The 22901-nt window shown below is 42.1% G+C and overlaps 3 protein-coding genes and 1 long non-coding RNA gene across 4 annotated transcripts in view; 3 read left to right on the forward strand and 1 right to left on the reverse strand.

Moving 5' to 3' along the window:
- The first annotated feature begins 19 nt into the window (after positions 1–19).
- On the forward strand, positions 20–3213 carry LOC133143877 (carbonic anhydrase 1-like). Its single transcript, XM_061266120.1, has 7 exons — positions 20–177; positions 322–519; positions 1664–1782; positions 1849–1941; positions 2005–2067; positions 2149–2304; positions 2479–3213. The coding sequence occupies exons 1-7, from the start codon at positions 144–146 to the stop codon at positions 2596–2598; spliced, it is 783 nt and encodes a 260-aa protein (XP_061122104.1). The 5' UTR covers positions 20–143; the 3' UTR covers positions 2599–3213.
- Positions 2733–14062, reverse strand: LOC133143878 (uncharacterized). Its single transcript, XR_009710500.1, has 4 exons — positions 13918–14062; positions 13326–13435; positions 7091–7230; positions 2733–6978 (listed from the first exon to the last, which is right to left on the reverse strand). It is a non-coding gene; the product is annotated as an uncharacterized LOC133143878 (long non-coding RNA).
- Positions 11353–14205, forward strand: rdh12l (retinol dehydrogenase 12, like). The gene is made up of 7 exons (XM_061266118.1): positions 11353–11659; positions 11875–11990; positions 12515–12670; positions 12751–12852; positions 13306–13515; positions 13679–13871; positions 13950–14205. The coding sequence occupies exons 1-7, from the start codon at positions 11646–11648 to the stop codon at positions 14050–14052; spliced, it is 894 nt and encodes a 297-aa protein (XP_061122102.1). The 5' UTR covers positions 11353–11645; the 3' UTR covers positions 14053–14205.
- Positions 14206–16824: 2619 nt separating this feature from the next.
- The window catches only part of LOC133143843 (uncharacterized), a 168268-nt gene continuing 162191 nt past the window's right edge, over positions 16825–22901 (forward strand). Inside the window, exon 1 of the mRNA XM_061266033.1 lies at positions 16825–16918. The gene's annotated coding sequence lies outside the window, so the exon portion shown is untranslated. The remainder of the gene's footprint in view (positions 16919–22901) is intronic.

Consider the following 22901-nt stretch of genomic DNA (forward strand, 5'->3'; position numbering starts at 1 on the left):
GAGGGGGGCTAGGGGGGAGGGGGGGGGGGGCTGTCCGCGTATATTTATATATAAGGTGCCGCGCGGCTGTCAGTTGTTGGGGGCACCAGCGCTCTGTTTGCAGGATTGCTTAGAAAGAAGTCGCATCCACTCCTAGTGACAACATGTCTCACGCGTGGGGATACGCCGCTAATAACGGTGAGCTTCATTCTCATCCCGATCCGCCACACTTGGCCTTCATTGCGCCTCATCTGCGCTGTTGCATTCGTGTACAGGGACGCGCGCGTAAAATCCACGCATTTGCAGCATTTATTTATTTGTGTGTTTTCTCTCCTACCTTAGGTCCGGACAAGTGGTCAGCCAGTTTTCCCATCGCTGACGGTCCGCGGCAGTCGCCCATCGACATCAATCCCGGCCTGGCGTCGTACGACGGCGCCCTCAAGCCGCTCAGCCTCAAGTACGACCCGGGCACCTGCTTGGACATCCTCAACAACGGACACTCCTTCCAGGTGACCTTCAGCGACGACACGGACAGCTCTGGTGAGTACTACACAGATTCTTTATTTTCATGTTTTATTATTAGGACATCGCTGCAGGCTGATTTTTGTTGTTGATGCATGCATGCATGCATCAGTGACGTCATCCACAATTTATTTCTGCTGGCAGTTTATTTCATTTTTGGTCTTTTTGGCCCTTTTCCCTCTGACGATTTATATTTTATTACCTAAAATGTACTGTATGGGTTCATTGTATTTGTCATACTGTATGTGTACAATAAGTGCTCATTCTTCCCGCTGGAGGGCTGAGTGGACGGCTGAGTGGGGGGGCTTCATTTTAGCACCCTCTCTACAAGAACAAAGCTTGCATGCAGACGGTAACTGAATTGTTAATGTCACCTCAAGTAAACCTTCCCCACCAACGGCTCAAAGAAGGTCAAAGCGCACTAAAAATAGGAGCACCTTCGATCGATAATTTTAGGAATGTCAACAAATGAGTGGACGGATTGGAATTGGGTCAAAAACGATATTTTAACCGTCAAAATCTCACAAGAATATTCTTTTCAGCGTGGTTTAATATTCTTTTGTAAAGATAGAAATAGATCATTTGTGTGTATTTTTAAACCGTTGCTTATCCAGATTACATGTGCGCTTGCCAACTGAGATTAAGGTTACATAATCTACTGCGGCCCGCTGCTTTGGTGCAAATACAAACACAAGACAAGTGCGTCCAGGCTTTCCGTGTGCGTGTTTCCACCTAGATGTTGGCTTTGTGACATTTAGTCACGCATCCTGTGAGCCAAATATGAAAATGACACATCACATACTAAGAGTTGCCATTATTACGCACATTATCCTACAGACAAATATTTTTTTTGGTTGCAATTTTACCCCTTTCAAATTCTCTAGATATCTTTAACTATTTAAACACAGGTTAGCGTGCCGTGATTGTTTTTACATGTCTTTACTCAATCGAGGTTGCGCAACACATGCAGTTATGATGAGGCGTGTTTGCAATTGTCGCGAGAAGATGTTAAATCCAACCTCAGGTTCACGGCAGGAGGCCTCGTGTCGTTGTTGTCGTCATGCCCAAAGCAGAAACGACTGTCGCTGACACTCTCAACATTCAACGTTCCCGTCTCTCTTTCTCTCTCTCTCTGTCCTTCTATCTGTCCCTCCGCCCGCAGTTCTGACCGGCGGGCCCGTCTCGGGGGTGTACCGGCTCAAGCAGTTCCACTTCCACTGGGGGGCTTCTGACGACAAGGGCTCGGAGCACACGGTGTCCGGGAACAAGTACCCTGCGGAGGTAAAGATGACTTTTCTTTTTTTGGGGGGGTGAAATTTGTAAGCATTTTTTTACTTGTTTTTGCAGCTTCATCTGGTGCACTGGAACACTAAATATGGCAACTTTGGCGAAGCTGCGAGCAAACCCGACGGACTCGCTGTGGTGGGAGTTTTCCTGCAGGTTCGTACGAAAACTCAAACTTCACTTTCTGAACATGGTTTGCTAACAGTTATCACGTCTTAGATCGGTGATGAAAACGCCAGTCTCCAGAAGGTTCTGCACGCCTTTGGTGCCATCAAGACCAAAGTATGTTCCCGTGGTGGCTGCGTTTTCTACACTTGAGGTAGCGTCAGGTGGTCCTAATTCCCCCCCCGCCCCTTCCCTCAGGGCAAGCAGACCACGTTCAAGGGCTTCGACCCGAGCAGCTTGCTGCCCTCTTGCCTGGACTACTGGACGTACGATGGGTCCCTGACCACGCCCCCTCTGCTGGAGAGCGTCACCTGGATTGTCTGCAAGGATGCCATCAGCGTCAGCTCGGCTCAGGTAGCGCCTTGCGTACAAATGCTTCTTTGTTGAGTTGCGCTTGTGAAGAAGAAAGAGCAGGTCTGTTTTGGACCAAACGCAACGATCACCCAGTTTTGGATGAGTTTGTCTTTTTCTTTTAGTTGGTTTTAGCATTTTGTCAGTTGTCCACCATCACGTCTCTTCTCTCCGCAGATGGACAAATTCCGCAGCCTGCTGTTCTCGGGCGAGGGCGAGCCCGAGTGTTGCATGGTGGACAACTACCGCCCGCCGCAGCCGCTCAAGGGCCGCCAAGTGCGCGCTTGCTTCAAGTGAACGCCCAATGCAAACTCACACAAACTGCGCCATTGCAATCAGACGTCAGGAAATTTCCACTTAAAATATTCAGTGTTCCAAATCCAAACTCAGATGGCGCAGATCTCCCTCTAGTTGCCCTTTTGACCTCCACACTAGCCTCTTTCTCCTACCTCCTTTTAGCCACGGCACGACAGTACGCACCAAAACTCACGTGTCTCCCCTCCGTCCAATATTCATGCAATTGTATTTGTGTCCCGTGGAGCACTTATCAGATGTCACTTTACCGAACCAACGACTGGTCTATGTGTCCTCCTGTGGAAAGAAATTGAAATGAATTATGTGTCAAAAAACAAAAGTGTGCAATTGAGATAATAATTTAAAAGAGATGCAAAGAAGAAGACGAGAAGCTGCCAAGAGATGAGATGAGACGTTCAGGCGCTTCATTTAATCTCTCTATTTCTGAACTGATGTACTAAAGAGAGATTGTAATTCAATTTTGATGACAAATTAGATGCCTTATTGTTTTTATTTTGATTGACGCCAGTGGTTGTTAAGCCCTGTTCAGAAGTTGTTTGTCTTATCGTTATTCTATGAAATGGACATTCGACCAGTTACATAAAAGTTTTGAAAGAAGACCTGTGTTGAGTGGTTTGTAACATGATGACATCATGATTTATAATTATTGATTTGATTACATAACTCAAGTTGGTTGAAAATAATAAAAAATAATTATATTACAGGTTCAATTTAAATTCAATGTGTTTTTTTAAAAGGCCTTAAAAATTCACAAGTTCATATCATCAACGGAATTGCTAACACAGTGACACTTTTAACGTGTGTGTTTTGTTTTTGATCTGTTGTGACAGCTGGATAACCTTGCTGGGGGCTGTCATGTGACACACACGCACGCACGCACACACACACACACACACACACACACACACAATAAAGCTGACTCTGACTCTGACACACACACACACACACACACACACACACACACACACACACACACACGCCTTCTTTTTTTTTGCCTCACATACTAACGCAAAGTTTTTTTTTTCCCTCAAGGTGAAATCAATGTTCAAACAGTGGCATGCACACTGTTTGCATAGATTGTATTGATTCATTTTACATGGACACGCACACACACATGGTCAGACGGACGGACCCTGTGGGCTTTTGCATCCTGTTGCGTAATCTAGCAGGTCACTGGGCTGACATACATGTCGCCTGGCATGTGATCATGTAAAGCAATGTCACACTTGTGTGTGAGTAGCAGTAGAAAAAGCACCTGAGAGGCTAAATGAGAGTAGAAGTATGATTTCTATTGTGTCATACTTACATTAGCCATAAATAGTCAACTTCCATTTCTATGAGTGGATATTTTTTTTAAGACTACAATTGCATTTAATTTTTGCACAGTCATCAATTGTCACGGCGACACAAAGCGTATTCTTCCACGTGGATGCTATCGCAGCATGCTTCCCTCGAGATAAGGTTAAAGGAGCGCATGTCGGATTCCATCGACACTATCACTCACTATCGACACGTGTATGCCCAATCTCGGGGGCGTCATCACTCGCGTCAACATTTGACATTTTCTCAAAAGATGTCGAGACTTTGTTTTCTTCTCCAAATGTCTATGCTAATATGTTAGCATGCTAATCAAGGGCCTTGTTGATGCCCCGCTCCCCAAATTCTCCTCTTACTGCTCCCACCAGAAGAAGAAAGAGTTTTTGTGTGTTGAGCCATTAAAAGAGGAAGAACAATCGCACTCATTGACTGGTACTTGATTAGATACGACCGAGCGCGTCCGAGAGTGGGTCAAATTTTTCTCCTGTGCTCGCCGGTTGCTAAGGAGGAGAGATTGCTTTACTCATGGGAGTAAAGTTTCCTGTTCGCACACACGCGGGCGCGCTCACGAGGTCACCGCTCTCACGTTACTGCCTGGCATAGCTGCGGTGGCATCGAGCAGTTTGACCAAAATATTGGGACGCCTTTAGAATGCCAAATGTGTTTTCGGTCAATGGGGAAGTGGAAATATACTTTTGAAATGTCAACAGTTGTGTTTTTATCTTTTAACTGCCATCTACTCATGGGCAAAAGTATTAGGACACCTACAAGAACTAAAAATGTTTTATATATACGCATATGTTTTTGAAAAACTACAAGCGGCCCATCTGTGATGTTTGTCCAAAAGTATTGGGACACCAGCAAGAAAGTGAGAAAAACATGCAAAAAGCGTCAAGAGTCGTTCTTTTTGTAAAACTACAAAACGCTTCTAAAAAATCAAGCTGCAGGTGCGCATTCTTGTGCTATCTGCCATCTATGTTCTCTCCTGCCCATGGGGGTGACAAACGTTATCCCGCCATCAACGACATCCTATTTTGGCTTGCTTCGACAATCACAGACGCCATCTTGTCTGTACAGTGACGTTTGTAAACGAGGAATTTCCTGCCATCCATCAGGGCGCTCGTCCGAAGGGAATTTGGGCCCTTAATTTCTTCCCGCAGTCTCTTATGACATAAACGGCATGGGAATTCTATTGGGGAAATTAGAAATATTTTTATATATTTTAAAAATATAAAGGACACAATCTCATATTTTTGCCTGCCCTAAAAATTCACATTGCCTGTTTTGTAAGCATCAGCTCAGCCTCATTCTACCGATAATTCTTTTAGGAGGAGGGGCACATATTACATAAGACGTTACATCATCAGCATCAGTACTGACATCTTGTCAGAGCATCGCGTGTCGCCATCTTGCAGCCTTGCCGCTCATGTCAGGTGATGTTGCGACATTCTGAAAATGTTTTCACACGTGTACTTCCAAAAGATAGCCGGTGCTTTCTCTCACAGCACCGCTTGTAAACAAATCTGTCAATGTCACCCGAGCGAGGACGAGCCGCTAGCAAAACGGGAAATGGCTTGAGTGACAATTTTAATCGGCGGGGGTCGAGTCCGAGTCAACATCAAACAAAGACGATGATGCCTTATCTACTCCAAAAAACTTATTTAGTTTGGTCAAATGAATCCATTTTTAGAACACATACGATGGTTGGAATTGAATTCCAAAAGAAGTGGGAAAAACGGTTATGGTTAATGGTTGACCACTTGGTGTTAGTTTTTAACCGGGTGGGAAATCACTTTCCAGCTGAATAGTTGTGGGAACGCGGGCACGGTCCACACGTCACCTACACGCCGTCACGATAAGGCCTCGCGATAAAATATGTTCTCGCTAATTCGACATCTTTCGTACTTTAGTTCACTTCTTTAACTTTGAATATGGATAACTTTGGCTTTGGCCGAAATCATCACATATAGGAGCTAAATGCCAATCAAACTTCAACTCATTCAATCAATGTGTGTGTGTGTGCGCACGGATATGTTCGCTGAGCTGCGCCCGCGACCCTCGTGAAGATAAGCGCTTCAGAAAATGTATGTATGTTTGTAGATAAGGATGATTGTGGCTCATTAAGTGCATCGTAAAGTGGTTGTGTGTTGCTGCTTGTCCCTCTCGTGTGCGCACATTCTATGGGAGCAAAAGTGTATGTTTACTTAGTCACATTTATCTAGAAGTTTTTATTCTTTATTAGCTCATTACAATTGGTTTTATGACAGTGTGTGTGTGCGTGTGTGTGTGTGAATGTTGGCAAAGCAAACTCACAAACCTCCATCGTCGCTAGCTTAAACATAGACACGCTAATGAAGCTGATGATTGAGATGAAACGGCACTCATGAAAACAACTGGACGAGACTTGCGGAGCGCATAATGCGCTGCTGTCTAAACAGATGAACGCGTGCTAAATAAGGGTCAACCGCTCCTATTTGCAGTCATAACAAGCCACGTTGGCGCCTACGCCAGGATTACAGTGGCCCACTTCCTGCTAACGGACTTCGATGAACAAAAGTCCGAGTGTGCGGACGCGGATTGATAAGCGGTTTTATCGTATTGCGCGCATTTATGTCGAGCCGCTTTGCACCCGAGTCTTAAGGAGGCGCGCGGTCGCGGCTTAAGCGGGCCGCTCGCTCTTATTATTGTGTAAAGGTCGCCGGTCGGGGAAGTGGATCTCATTATTGCCAGAAGGCGTTTGTAATCCCGGCACTTTATGAGCAACACTAGCTTAATGCTAGCATATCATAACAAAGCCCATGGACGCTAGTTGGAGGTTTGCACCGGCACTCGAGTGTGGAGCTTTGCACAGTTCGACTGACCTTGCGGAATAGTGGAAGGGGCAAATTGTTGCCCAGCTTCCTTGGCAACGGCAAGTGATCTGGGATGCCACGGGAATATTAATGGCTCTCATCTGCTCGGATCCTGGCCCGGCATATGAAGCTCACCATGTGGTCTCTTCCAGTGGGGCCTTTTCTTTTGTATGACATGCTCGCACTGTGAAAGCTTTTTTTTTTTTTTGCAGGCAAAAAGAAAAAGGACAACAGCGGGGTGAAGGAAAGCAGAAAAAACACATCAAAGACTAGCAAATAAGACAAAATAAAATTAACAATATTACCTTAAAAATGGTGCTGCTTGAACGTCTGTCTAAAGACACAAGCACCTTTTTGAAGCCAATAATAACAGTTCTGCGCTTGCTCAGCTGGCCGTCAGCTGTCACAAAGTGACTGAGTGCAGGCCCTGTGCTGTCGCTGTTTCCTGTCCGGATGCAAATCAAACAAATTCAAATGAATCATTTTGTTAGCCTAACAGCAGGGTTGCTGAAGTCGATTAGGAATGTTTTTAGGAATCAAGAAAGGCACAACAAATTCAACAAACAAAAAAAGTACCGCCACCTGAATGACATTAAAAAAATAGACCAAACATAATAGACAACAACAAAAATGGACACACATAGGACTGCCCCCACCTTTGAATAACATTACCTTTTGCATTGCAGGACAAAAAATGCCCAAATAATAAATAAAAAAAATAATTAAATAAATAAATAAATAAATAAATGAGAAAATAAAAACAAATATAAAATGTAATTTGAAATCTATATACGGAAGTAAAAAAGTATACATACAAAAATATATATACCGTTTTTTCCATGTATAATGCGCAAAACTTAACTAATTTATTGTCCTAAAATCTGGGGTGCGCATTATACATGGGTACAATTTTTTTTATTATTTTTTAAGAAAATCTCCCTCGAAATAAAACTTGAAATCACCTTTCTCCTTGTTTGTTGTCAATCGCGCATCGCATTCAGCCATCTTGCCCAACACACTTAGTCAGTAAAATTCATAATTGACGACACATCGTTTGATGCGATGGTGCAATCCTTGATGGTGTGTTATTGTCAAATATTGTTTGTTTTCTAATCTCCATCGCGGACCGGACGTCATACCGAGGCAGTATTACTGCGCATGCGCACTATGGATCCGATGCGAATAGTCCTCTTCTCTTCTTGACTGACAATGAATGTGATAGTTTAATACAATCAGCAAATAACAGAATGCATATTACAGGTAATATTTTATTTCACAACACTTTGCCTTGTTCCTTTCTTCTCTGCTGTTCACTTCAAACACGCTCCATACGAACACAATGCTCTCGTATCAGACGCTTGCTCGTTCACCTGCTCGTTTGCTGTCACAATGTACCCTACACAAATCCGAAACATTTCTTCGCTATCGAGTTTGCTAGCGCATGCGCAGTGATACCGACCGGCAGAATAACAACCGGTTGTTCCCAAAGATGATCTTTTTTCTTAAATAACCTTACGTTTACGGACTTAAGTAGGAGTCAAAATATGGGTGCGTATTATACATGGGTACAGGCTTTTTTCCAGCATCGACATGCCATTTTTAGGGTGCGTATTATACATGGGGGCGCATTATACATGGAAAAAAACAGTAATTCAAAATAGAAGTAAAAGTAAACCCAAAATTTAAAATATTATTTTATTTTATTTTTTCAATTTTCTTCTTCATTTTTCTTTTTATTTATTTGCAATTTTGGCCGTTTTGGTCCTCCTCCATATCAGGTGGCAGAGGAGGAAAACTGGTTATTTTGCACTGCATTTGGGTGGTTGATGCGAATTCACGTGAATTGGGGCGAAGCGGTTTTAAAAGCTAAAATGTGTGCTTGCATGCAGTCGAGAGAAAAAGACTCGCATGTGTGTTTGTGCTATAATAATTGCTATCAGAAGGCCATTAGTGTGTGTGTGTGTGTGTGTGTGTATACTGTACACGGAATCACAGTACCTCTGTGAGGTCTCACACACACACACACGCACGCACACACACACTCACAAACATAAACGCATGGGGCGTCAACTGTCCAACTGAAGTTAGTGTAGCATGAAAGGTGGCAATGGACGAAGATAATGACGATGTTTATCATTTGGCCAAAGAGGGACTCGACCTTCAGATGACTTTTGTTGTCATGTAAACAGGACTCCCCTTTCCTGTTCTTCTGGAAGATAAACTTTTGACCTCAGTTGAAATCTATGGCAAGTCACTGTCACTAGCATTTTTCCTGCCTACAATTATGTATTTTTTGGTTGATTTACTTGGATTGTTTGACCAGTGCGGGCATCAATATTTTTTCTTAATTTGTTTTATATTATTTATATATTTATAGTTTTTAGTCATATTTTATTATTATTAGTGGTAGTAGAAGTAGTCGTCGTCAGCATAAGGTCCCAGACTAGCGTGACCTCAATTTCATTTAATTTGAATTGATTTAATTTAAAAAATATTTCTATTTAGACTGATTTGTATTATTATTTTAAATGTATTTTACATTTTGTATTTTTCCAATTTGTTTCCTGGCCACTGGGTTCATACAGACTATCGTGGCCAAACAATGAACATAGCGTGAGGGGTTAGAGCGCCACCTAGTGATTTGTTATGAACTTAACCTTCAACAAGTAGTGTACATGATCTGATTTTCTCGGTTTAACGTACTCCACACACAGATGCATTGAAACCTTACAACTGCACTCCTCCATGCACTTACAGGTCATACGGAACATGTTGGTTCCAGGCCCACCCATGCAGGACATGGTTTTGTTTGTTTGTGTTGACTTCCCGTCTGGGCCAAAATAAGAGAACGTGCGTCCCATCAAGCAACTGCGGCGTTCTTGTTATAGCTAATGGATTGTTCGCATGGTTTATTCAGCGCATCCTCCCGCTGCCCCATTGTTTTGGGGCCTCTGGGATTTACTAATGTGGCGCCAGCGCAAGAGGTTAAATAAAGTCTGATCCTTTCTCCAGGTGACCCAAACATCCTTCCTAATGAATCCTTAAGTCATGATTTGATCTCTTGTTAAAGTTGTATCTTTGCTTACTTCCACCTGCAACCTAACTGGAATTATTTGCCCCATGAAATGTTTCTAATGTACTTCTGACCAATTTGTTTATTGTGTGAAGGCAGAGACGTATTCTCATGTTACGTCACATTCTTTGGGGCGACACTTTTTTTTGATAAAATATTTATTTTCAAGTTTCACCTCCATTTATTTTTCAAGATTCTTTTTTTGTCAGTTACATACTTAATATTTTCAGATTCACACCTCTTTTTTTTCAGGTTCAACTTGTTTTTTCAGATTCTGATCTTTTTTTTCAGGTTCAAATCGTTTCACACTTTTGAACCGAATTTGGCGTGTCGGGTGTGGGAGTGGAGCTTAACGGGGAGTGGAATCGCGAGTGACAGCTGAAAAAGAATGCTCGGAACCATCCCCAGAGACAGTGTCTTCAGGGACTGCAGAGACTTATTACTTATTTTCACGTATTGACTTAGTGTAATAGGGCTGCTGTTAGAATTAGTACCCGCTGTAACTTTGCCTGAGGAGAGGGGAACCTGTTCAAATTTGCTTAGGAGAAATACAGCATTCATTTTGTTTTAAACGAGCACTGATGCAGAATTAAACAATCTTTATCTATCTTTAAACATCCATCTTTAAACTATTCAGCTCATGCCTACTGACTTTCAATAACATTCCCCAAGTTTGTATTCAGCTTTTTTGCCCTCACACGCAATTTCCAAAGAAATTGCATTTTCTAGTTCTTGTTGGATTTCATGTTAATGTTTACCTGCTTCCTTCCAGTAAGCATATGTTGAAATAATTATCCCAAGTTTGTTTCACAATGACAGACTTTACTCCCCATGCACACACACCCATACTCCCACACTCCTTTTCTGACTGGTTAAGCAAAAAAATGGGAAGTCAATGTTTGCTGACGTGCAATCAGCTGCTAAGTTTCCTCTTCTAGTGACCTTGTGTGCACAAAATACACTACCGTAAATCATTGAAAAAATGCCCCAAGTACAAGAAAAAACATAAACATAAACACACACAATTCGAGTCTAGCTCCTACTCTACCCAGCAGAGACCGAGAAAGAGATCTCAATTGAAGACAAATTAACCAGTTAATCTATACATAAACAAAACATGCAAAGGGTTAAAACAACAGCTGATCAGTTGGTATTTGCTGCCATCTGGCGGACACATATATGCGCGCATCATGGCCATTGTGCGCGTGCGTGTCGAAAGTCCACAAATCAATAATATATAAATTAAGAATCACTGGTAAAAACTAAACTAAACAGTTTTAAGTCAAGTCAAGTTTATTTGTATAGCCCTAAATCACAAGCAGTCTCAAAGGGCTTCACATAGACACAGTTTGTATTTTAAATCGGAAGCATCTGCATTATCACACTAACCAATCACGTTCGTCCAAGGGCATTACCCAAGTGCCGATTGGCTAAAACGAGAGTCAGTCAACAATCTCAACCTGTAACATTTTACTATTATTTTGTTTGCTGATGGAACCATAAGGTTTTGTGTGGTTTTCCAAACATTTTTAATTAAAATGAATTATCTCGGCACAGGGTGTGTCGCAATGAAAAATATTCTGAGCGCGGGCCCCTGTGGGCCTAACCAATCACGTTCGGGCATAAAACGCGTCGTTAATTGGCTCAAACGTGAGCGTTAATTTGAAGGAAGCCAGGTCTCCGTCGTCGGTTTTGGCGTGGTGGACGAAGGCGTTTTTATAAGTATCAACGTGAGTTTTTGCACATTTGTTGTTGCTTGTTTTCCTTCAAGACTTCAAGAAAGCGACATGCAGTATTTAAGGTGAGAACTTTACCAAGTTAATGACGACGCAGCTGGTAATCATCGTCATAATTTCATGTTGTCTAATAATAAAAGTAATATTTTACTTGTGAGGCTCTTCGTTTTAAGATGGCACTGGAGAAGTTTCCATGACTTTTCCAAGTCATAAGTTTTGCCGCGATTGTTTAAGTGACTCAACAGATGTTTTACGGGTTGAGTCACTCGCTGTTTGACAGGGATCAGTTCCGCGCTCCCTGGGACAGCGATGTGAGGCTCGATGGCAAAACTGTGCTCATCACCGGGGCCAACTCCGGCATCGGCAAGGAGACGGCGGCCGACCTGGCCACCAGAGGTCAGTGTGACTAAATCAAACATACCTGAGATTTTTCTTTGGAGAGTCATTCTTTTAACATTAGGTAGGCTAAATGTGCATAAAATAGCATAACGTTTTAATAACTTTTTACACAGGTCCCACCTTTTCGCAAGTATTTATTTTTAACACTTTGTACATTGTGGTTTGTTATTTTGGTGACAATAGACTTTTTTTTTTCTTATTTGTTGTCTTGTCCTTTTTTGTAGTTTGCAGTAATATCTTATTCGGATGGATCAAACTTAGAAATACGATGGTGAAATTAATTTCGTGTTAATTTTCTCAGATAGAGGGCGTGCTTGTGTAATCGTTACACTTTATCTAAATTTTGTCTTTGCATTGGAACAACAGTGGATGACTGGCAATCAAATAGAAATGGAAAAATGTATATTATTTTTTGGTAATATTCTAAAAATAGTGGAAAGTGTTGTAAAGAAGTGTTAGTTTTAATGGACTGTCGCTTTCCAGGTGTTGCCAATCAATCCATGTCAATTGTGTGTGGTTAGGTGCCAGAGTGATCATGGCGTGCAGGGACATGGAGAAAGCTCAGGTGGCCCTCACAGAAGTTAGAGACCGGTCCCTCAATGACGACGTGGTTTGCATGAAATTAGATATGGCTGACACCAAATCTATCCGAGAATTTGCACAGGCCGTAAATGAAGGTGAGGTGTCATGGATGCACCCCAGCTCCTCTTTAATTTGCAGTCAAACATTCCTGTCATAATTTTTTATTTTAATTTAGGAGAGTCCAAACTGAACATTCTGATCAACAATGCTGGCGTGATGTGTCCTTACAGCAAAACGGCCGATGGCTTTGAGATGCACATTGGTGTCAATCACATGGGTGAATGTTTTTTTGTTTTTTTTTTATTCACATCTCATGTCAATGATGAAATCCATGGAATCTCTTAAATTTAGTTTAATGTGAAATTCTGAAAATTGGGGGTGATTTTGGACTATTGAAAAACATTTCCAGACCTTTTTAACAGGATGCATTCAAACCCCAAGTAAATGGCTGTTAGTCGTGTTGGCATCCCACTAGCACATCGTCAGGCCACTCAACAGCGTGAGGAGATTACGGCTATTATGACTCTATTCTTACGGCCTCTTTTATGGCGTTGCGTCACACTTAATGAGTCATATCACGTTTGATTGCCGTGATTATTAACATGATACAACACACGTCACATCAGGTTACATGTGACAAACGCTGACTACTCTCTTTTTTCCCCACAACAAAGTGTTACTTGAATGCCTGGCTGTTTTGGTCATATAGTAAAACTGTCCCCACCCCAAGGTCACTTCCTCTTGACGTACCTTCTGCTGGATCTCCTGAAGCGTTCGTCTCCCGCCCGCGTGGTGATAGTGTCCTCCATGGCTCACGCTTGGACCTCCATCAAATTTGACGACATCAACAGCGAGCACGCCTACGACAAGTTCAGAGCGTATTCTCAGAGCAAGCTGGCCAACTTGCTTTTCTCGCGCTCTCTCGCCAAACGCTTGGAAGGTCAGCGCACATTTTCAAAGTTTTATGCAATGAAAAATTTCATGAAATATTAAATGTTGTGTAGCCAATCCAAATAGTTTCTTTAATTAGAATATGCAAGAATCTCATCCAATCTGGAAGATAAGTGACACTTTTTTTGACCACCTGGCTGTGTGGTTGTTAGGCACGGGTGTGACGACGTACGCTGTGCATCCAGGTGTGGTCAACACGGAATTGTGGCGCCACATGAACCGACCTCAACGCTTTGTGATAACGATGATTAGACCGTTTATTAAGACGCCGGCGCAGGGTGCCCGCACCACCATCTACTGCGCCGTAGAGCCCACGCTGGACAAGGACAGTGGCGGATTCTACATGTAGGCTGGCGCATAACCTCCAAAAGCCCGGGCGTTGCTCGCTCACCTCAGTTTGCCCCCCACCCTCTATTTCCGCAGGGAATGCGCCCCCGCCGACTGCTCGGCGGAAGGCAGAGACGAAGAGGTGGCGGAGAAGATGTGGGAGCTTAGTTGTCGGATGCTCAACATCACGTGGGACTGACTTGCCAGGATTGCGACATTTCTTGTTTTGCCGGCTTGGATTGTTTAATCTTCATATCTCGCTATTTGTTGTGTGGAGCTCTGATTTTGTTGACTTTGTATTGAATGTTCATTTCTACCCGATGTACTCAATAAATGTTATCTTTGACCTTCACTACTTGTTGGCTTTTACAAACATTTCAGTGACATTGTTGCTAATTTTATTAATTTCACCATTTTAACATTGTCATAAGCTACCATGTTAAAACATGTTTGTACATTTTCTCAGGTTGCTTTGTACATATTTTTAGTACCAAGTTGATTTTATTTTAGTTTTTTTTTTTTTTTTTGTCCAGTGGACCTTAAAGTTAAAGTCTGCTTTGTCAATTTCTTCACATGCCAAGACGAAGAAATCGAAATAACATTCCCACTATCCCACGGTGACAAGACATAGTACACAATATACATAAAAGTAAAAAACACAAAAAATAAAAAGGCACAATGAATAAATAAGAGTGAATAAGAACATAAAAAAGAGCAAAAATGGAGCAAGTGTGCATACAGCAGACAGAATATAGCTCAAAAGTACAGGATGCTACGCAGAAGGGGGGAGAGAGTTCAGGATCCTAACAGCCTGGAGTATGAAGCTGTTGGTGAGTCTGGTGGTGCGGGAGCGCAGGCTCCCGTACCTCTTCCCAGAGGGCAGAAGATCAAACAAAGAATGAGCGGGGTGATTCGCATCACTCACAATCGTGGTCGCCTTGCGGGTGAGATGGGAGGCGTAAATGTCCTTCAGGGAGGGGAGTGAAGCACCAATAAGCTTACCAGCCGTGTTCACTATGCGCTGCAGGGCCTTCAAGTTGTATTCAGTGCAGCTACCACCCCAAACAGCGATACAACTGGAGAGGACGCTCTCAATGGTGCCACGGTAGAATGTAGTCATGACAGCCGGAGGAGCACTTGCTCGCCTGAGTTTCCGCAGCAAGTACAGGCGGTGCTGAGCTTTCTTCACCAGTGATGCGGTGTTGGTGGACTAGGAGAGATCCTCACTGATGTGCACCCCCAGGAACCTGGTGCTGCTCACTCTCTCCACCACAGCACCGTCGATGGTCAGCGGCAGGTGTTGGGTGTGACCCTTCCGGAAGTCAACAACAATCTCCTTGGTCTTGTTGACCTTCAGCAGGAGGTTGTTGTGCCTGCACCACGTGGTCAGAAGGTCAACCTCCAACCTGTATTGAGTCTCGTCGCCCTTGGTGATGAGACCCACCAGAGTCGTGTCGTCAGCAAATTTTACTATGTGGTTGTTGCTGTAGGTTGCAGTGCAGTCATGCGTCAGCAGGGTGAAGAGCAGCAGACTGAGCACGCAGCCTGCTGGCGGAGATTTTGTCGCCAACACGTACCACCTGAGGCCTCTGACAGAGGAAGTCCAGTAGCTAGTTGCAGAGGTAGGTACTGAGGCCCAGCTTGTTGAGTTTGCAGATGAGTCGTTGTGGCACAATGGTGTTGAAGGCAGAACTGAAGTCCACAAACAGCAATCTCACATACGAGTCCCTTCTCTCCAGGGTGAGGGCCGAATGGAGGGCAGAGCAGATGGCATCCTCAGAGGACAGTTTGGCTCGGTACGCAAACTGGAAGGGGTCTTTGGTGGGGGGGAGAATGGATCTGATGTGCTCCATGACAAGCCGCTCAAAGCACTTCATGATGATGGGCGTCAGTGCTACGGGGCGGTAGTCATTGAAGCAGGACGGAGCAGGTTTCTTCGGCACAGGTACGATGGTGGCAGCCTTGAAACACGAAGGGACGATGGCCTGGTGCAGGGAAATGTCCGTGAAGACACCCGTCAGCTCCCAAGCGCAGTCCTTCAGCGCTCGACCTGGGATGTGGTCAGGGCCCGCCGCCTTACGGGTGTTGATAGCGGCAAGCGCCCTCCTCACGCTATCGGCAGAGAGGCACGGGGGCCGCTCGTGTGGAGGGGGATGGGTTTTCAGCGGGCAAGTGCTGTTCTGAGTGTCGAAGGAAGCAAAGAAGCAGTTAAGATCGTTGAGCAGACGGATGTCGCCCTCACAGCTCTGAGGTGCGGGCTTGTAGTCCGTGATGGTCTGAATGCCCTGCCATAGGCTCCGTGCGTCCCTGCTGTCCTTAAAGTGGGCGGTAATCTTGCAAGAGAATGCCCTTTTAACATATTCACAGTTCTGCATTTGTGGATTCTGCAGATAAGTGTGCGCGTAGTTTCCCATCAAACTAAAAAAATATTCAATATGCTTTTGGTCATCTTATTTTATTTTCAAGCCGATGTATTTTCCCTTTTGACTCTGCAAATGTTTCATTTGTGCTGACTCGGCACCTTTGTTTTATCTGTTGTCATCCCATCCAACAGAGCATCAAAGTTCACAACACGGGCATCGATAAAGGCAATATAAAGATTGAAGATTAATAAATGTACGCCTGCATTGTTAACAGTGCTTCCACACGCCTTCTAAAAAATAATTGCTGCTGAAGTTTCAAAAGCGTCCTAGGACCACGTCAAAACGAATGCTGTCCTATTCAATGTTTTGCACAATGCTGAATAGAAAACATTTTCATAAATTTAGTGTGTATTGAAGACAATCTTTTTTTTTTAAAAGGTCAGGAAGAGGAAGTAAATAGATACATAATTTTCAGACTGTAGAAGGAAGCGAGCAAATTGTTCTATCATGAGCTCATTTCATTCCATCAGTTATGACCTCATTTTGTTCCATCTGCCAATCATGAGCTCATTTCATTCCATCTTCAAGTCTGGTTTGGGCACATTTTGGACTTAAAAAACAACATCCAAATGATGCTGCCTCAACGCTACACGCATTACATTGTTTGTCTCAGTAAGAAGGCACAGAACACCAACCCGAGAAGTAAGATCCATCCACACGCTGCATTTTTGAAACCTAACTTTACCCTAACTCGAATTTGAAACTGACTTACCGATTGTTTTGTCTTGCTCTGCTGAACTGAATGTGATGTTAGTATTTTTTTCTGCTTCTGGTGTGGGAGAATAATATTCGGAAGTGAGCAGAGTGTGTCGCACTTTCTACTCACTGCTATTTGCTTCAAACTTGAGTTAAATTGGGGTAAAAAATTTGGGACTTCAAAAAATAAAACTGCCAATCTATGTGTAAAGCTTGAATTTTGAACAACAATATTTAAATAAAAAAACTGTATGAAACGTTTTTTTAGGTTGAATGTAATTTTGATGCACTTTGGTATTTTGAATAAATGACATTTTAATTTAATATTAGGTTAATTTATTCATTTTCAATTTCATTGATATTTTGAAATTTGATGTTTTATTTTTTTTCTGTTTTATATTTTCAAATCCTTTATTTTTCATTTTCAAATCTTATCTTTTGAGTTTCAAATCTTCATTTTTTTTCATGTAGCCTTGGGGTATCAACCAAGCGGTTGACAGATGAACAAAAACATCTAGGAACCTCTAGTAACCATCTAGTAAATCTAAAAATGTAAAATGTGCAACTGAAAAAAAATGACGTAAAATGGTAAAAGGTCATTTGGGTTTAATGAAACAAATTACAGACCCACGGTCAGTTTAATTATTTCTATATTCTTACTTTTTGGGAAATTTTTGTCTGGTGTTTAGAAAGATTCTTCTCTTGTAAAACTAGTGCTTTGGCGCGTGTTGATGTTTTATGATCCTCCATTTTTATTGTCTTACTGTCATTTGGTTTTATCTGTATATGATTACAAAATTCTCTTTAAGAGACGGTATAATTGTGTGAAGGCGATGGCCTTCACACATATGTTATTCTACTCCATTTACTTTATTATTATTATTGTGTGAAGGCGAAGGCCTTCACACATATGTTATTCTACTCCATTTACTTTATTATTGTGTGAAGGCGAAGGCCTTCACACATATGTTATTCTACTCCATTCACTTTATTGTGTGAAGGCGAAGGCCTTCACACATATGTTATTCTACTCCATTTACTTTATTATTATTATTGTGTGAAGGCGAAGGCCTTCACACATATGTTATTCTACACCATTCTCTATTATTGTGTGAAGGCGAAGGCCTTCACACATATGTTATTCTACACCATTCTCTATTATTATTGTGTGAAGGCGAAGGCCTTCACACATATGTTATTCTACACCATTCTCTATTATTATTATTGTGTGAAGGCGAAGGCCTTCACACATATGTTATTCTACACCATTCTCTATTATTATTGTGTGAAGGCGAAGGCCTTCACACATATGTTATTCTACTCCATTTACTTTATTGTGTGAAGGCGAAGGCCTTCACACATATGTTATTCTACTCCATTCACTTTATTATTATTATTGTGTGAAGGCGAAGGCCTTCACACATATGTTATTCTACTCCATTTACTTTATTGTGTGAAGGCGAAGGCCTTCACACATATGTTATTCTACTCCATTTACTTTATTATTGTGTGAAGGCGAAGGCCTTCACACATATGTTATTCTACACCATTCTCTATTATTATTATTATTGTGTGAAGGCGAAGGCCTTCACACATATGTTATTCTACACCATTCTCTATTATTATTATTATTATTATTATTATTCTCTTTTATTCTCCACACTTTTTTGACACGTTTCATCTTCCACATAATTCATCCGATTCACTCCATTCCACTTTTCACGTATTCCAAATATTCACGACATGAGCGCTTATATTTTTCTCGTTCCGAAAATTTTCCGATTCCGCAAAATTCCCAAAATTCCGACAAATTTTTCCCCATTCATTCTTAATGGCACATTCGACATTTCACATTTACGTCGTTCCAATTTGAAATTCACATCATTCAGCACATTCTAATCACATTCGGAAGGATTCTCGACATTCCCAAAATTCCCAAATTCGAAAATTTCTCGTTTTCACGTTAAAAATTCCGACAAATTTTCACAGAATTTCGTTTTTAACCTCTAACTTCTACATTTTTCAACCGATTCAACTCGTTCCAACTTTCAACTGTTCATCTTTTGCCTACCTATTCCACAACGTCCCACTTACCAAAAACTTCACATCTTTTATTTTGAAATTCAACCAAAATTCTCTAAAATTTCGTTTTTCTACTCTAATTTCTACATTTTTCAACCGATTCAACCCATTCCAACTTTCAACTGTTCATTATTTTTCTACTGATTCCACAACTTCCCACTTACCAAAAGCTTCACATCTTTTATTTTGAAATTCACACCCAATTCCTTTTCCCTTCTCATTTCTACATTTTTCAACCGATTCAACCCATTCCAACTTTCAACTGTTCATCATTTTTCTACCTATTCCACAACTTCCCACTTACCAAAAACTTCACATCTTTTATTTTGAAATTCACACCCAATTCTCCAATATTTCCTTTTCTCCTTGTCATTTCTACATTTTTCAACCGATTCAACCCATTCCAACTTTCAACTGTTCATCATTTTTCTACCTATTCCACAACTTCCCACGTCCCAAAAACTTCACATCTTTTATTTTGAAATTCCCACCCAATTCCTTTTTCCCTTCTCATTTCTACATTTTTCAACCGATTCAACCCATTCCAACTTTCAACTGTTCATCATTTTTCTACCTATTCCACAACTTCCCACTTACCAAAAACTTCACATCTTTTATTTTGAAATTCACACCCAATTCCTTTTTCCCTTCTCATTTCTACATTTTTCAACCGATTCAACCCATTCCAAATTTATTCACTTAATTCACCTTATTCTTCCCACATTCACTCCCATTCACCCCCACTTCCACTATGCTTACACAATTCAACCCTTGACCCCCAATTCCAGTGTGGCGGCCATCTTGGATGACCCTGAAGTGCCACCAATGAACCCAGAATGAACCGGAAGTGGCCCAAATCAAACCGAAAGTGACCCCAAATAGACCGGAAGTGGCCTCAGGTAAACCGGAAGTGACCCCAAATCAAACCGGAAGTGACCCCAAATGTACCAGAAGTGACCTTTTTAGACCGGAAATGACCCCTAATAAACCGGAAGTGACCTCAGACGAACCGGAAGTGACCCAAATTAAACCGGAAGTGACCCAAATAAACCGGAAGTGACCCCAAATAGACCGGAAGTGACCCCAAATAGACCGGAAGTGACCTCAGGTAAACCGGAAGTGACCCCAAATCAAACCGGAAGTGACCCCAAATGAACCGGAAGTGACCTTTTTAGACCGGAAATGACCCCAAATAAACCGGAAGTGACCTCAGCTAAACCGGAAGTGACCTGTTTTAAACCGGAAGTGACCCAAATAAACCGGAAGTGACCCAAACTAGACCGGAAGTGACCCGAATCAAACCGGAAGTGACCTTATTTCAACACTAAATGGCCCAAATAGCTACATTTGCGCTAACTTTTTCGTTTTTTGTCCGATTTAACCCGTTTCAACATTTTTACCCCAAAAGTGAACCTCCTGAGGCCGTTTTTCTTTGTTTAGTTCTTCTACATTTTTTAACTGATTCAACCCATTCCAACTTTCAACTGTTCATCTTTTGCCTACCTATTCCACAACTTCCCACTTACCAAAAATTCCAAATTCTCAAATTTGAAATTCAACCAAAATTCTCTCAAATTCCGTTATTCCACTCTAATTTCTACATTTTTCAACCGATTCAACCCATTCCAAATGCATTCACCTTATGCTTCCCACATTCACTCCCATTCACCCCCACTTCCACTACGCCTACACATTCAACCCTTGACCCCCAATTCCAGTGTGGCGGCCATCTTGGATTGACCCTCAAGTGCCCCCAATGAACCCAAAATGAACCGGAAGTGCCCCAGATCAAACCGAAAGTGACCCCAAATAGACCGGAAGTGACCTCAGGTAAACCGGAAGTGACCCCAAATCAAACCGGAAGTGACCCCAAATGTACCGGAAGTGACCTTTTTAGACCGGAAATGACCCCTAATAAACCGGAAGTGACCTCAGACGAACCGGAAGTGACCCAAATTAAACCGGAAGTGACCCAAATAAACCGGAAGTGACCCCAAATAGACCGGAAGTGACCCCAAATAGACCGGAAGTGACCTCTGGTAAACCGGAAGTGACCCCAAATCAAACCGGAAGTGACCCAAAATGAACCGGAAGTTATCTTTTTAGACCGGAAATGACCCCTAATAAACCGGAAGTGACCTCAGCTAAACCGGAAGTGACCTGTTTTAAACCGGAAGTGACCCAAATAAACCGGAAGTGACCCAAATTAGACCGGAAATGACCCGAATCAAGCCGGAAGTGACCTTATTTCAACACTAAGTGCCCCAAATAGCTACATTTGCGCTAACGTCTTCGTTTTTTGTCCGATTTAACCCGTTTCAACATTTTTACCCCAAAAGTGAATCTCCTGAGGCTGTTTTTTTTTGTTTTGTTCGGAATTTAGAAAGATTTTGGCGCAATTGCTTTTTTTTATTTTCCCATTCATTCTCTATGGGGATTCAACATTTGCTCTAACTTCTACATTTTTTAACTGATTCAACCCGTTCCAACTTTCAACTGTACATCTTTTGCCTACCTATTCCACAACTTCCCACTTACCAAAAATTCGAAATTTGAAATTCAACCAAATTCTCCAAAATGTTGTTTTTTTTACTCTAATTTCTACATTTTTCAACCCATTCCAACTTTCAACTGTTCATCTTTTGCCTACCTATTCCACAACTTCCCACTTACCAAATATTCGAAACTTTCCATTTTGAAATTCACCACAAATTCTCCAAATATTCTACATTTCTCAAGTAATTCAACACGTTTCAACATCGTTCGGCAGCATTCCCCGAAAAAGTTATTCATACATTTCGCCTTCACACGCAATTTCTCCAGAAATTGCAAAATTCTAGTTATTATTATTATTCTATTTTATTCCCGCCACTTTTTTGTCCCGCTTCTTCTTCCACAAAATTCATCCGATTCACTCCATTCCACTTTTCACGTATTCCAAATATTCACGACATGAGCGCTTGTATTTTTCTCATTCCGAAAATTTTCCGATTCCGCAAGATTCCCAAAATTCCGACAAATTTTTCCCTATCCATTCTTAATGGCACATTCCACATTTCACAAAATTTTGTGTTTCACCTCTAACTTCTACATTTTTCAACCGATTCAACCCATTCCAACTTTCAACTGTTCATCTTTTGCCTACCTATTCCACAACTTCCCACTTACCAAAAATTCCAAATTCTCAAATTTGAAATTCAACCAAAATTCTCTCAAATTCCGTTATTCCACTCTAATTTCTACATTTTTCAACCGATTCAACCCATTCCAAATGCATTCACCTTATGCTTCCCACATTCACTCCCATTCACCCCCACTTCCACTACGCCTACACATTCAACCCTTGACCCCCAATTCCAGTGTGGCGGCCATCTTGGATTGACCCTCAAGTGCCCCCAATGAACCCAAAATGAACCGGAAGTGCCCCAGATCAAACCGAAAGTGACCCCAAATAGACCGGAAGTGACCTCAGGTAAACCGGAAGTGACCCCAAATCAAACCGGAAGTGACCCCAAATGTACCGGAAGTGACCTTTTTAGACCGGAAATGACCCCTAATAAACCGGAAGTGACCTCAGACGAACCGGAAGTGACCCAAATTAAACCGGAAGTGACCCAAATAAACCGGAAGTGACCCCAAATAGACCGGAAGTGACCCCAAATAGACCGGAAGTGACCTCTGGTAAACCGGAAGTGACCCCAAATCAAACCGGAAGTGACCCAAAATGAACCGGAAGTTATCTTTTTAGACCGGAAATGACCCCTAATAAACCGGAAGTGACCTCAGCTAAACCGGAAGTGACCTGTTTTAAACCGGAAGTGACCCAAATAAACCGGAAGTGACCCAA

The sequence above is a fragment of the Syngnathus typhle genome, linkage group LG19, assembly GCF_033458585.1.
Source record: "Syngnathus typhle isolate RoL2023-S1 ecotype Sweden linkage group LG19, RoL_Styp_1.0, whole genome shotgun sequence".
NCBI lineage: Eukaryota > Metazoa > Chordata > Actinopteri > Syngnathiformes > Syngnathidae > Syngnathus > Syngnathus typhle.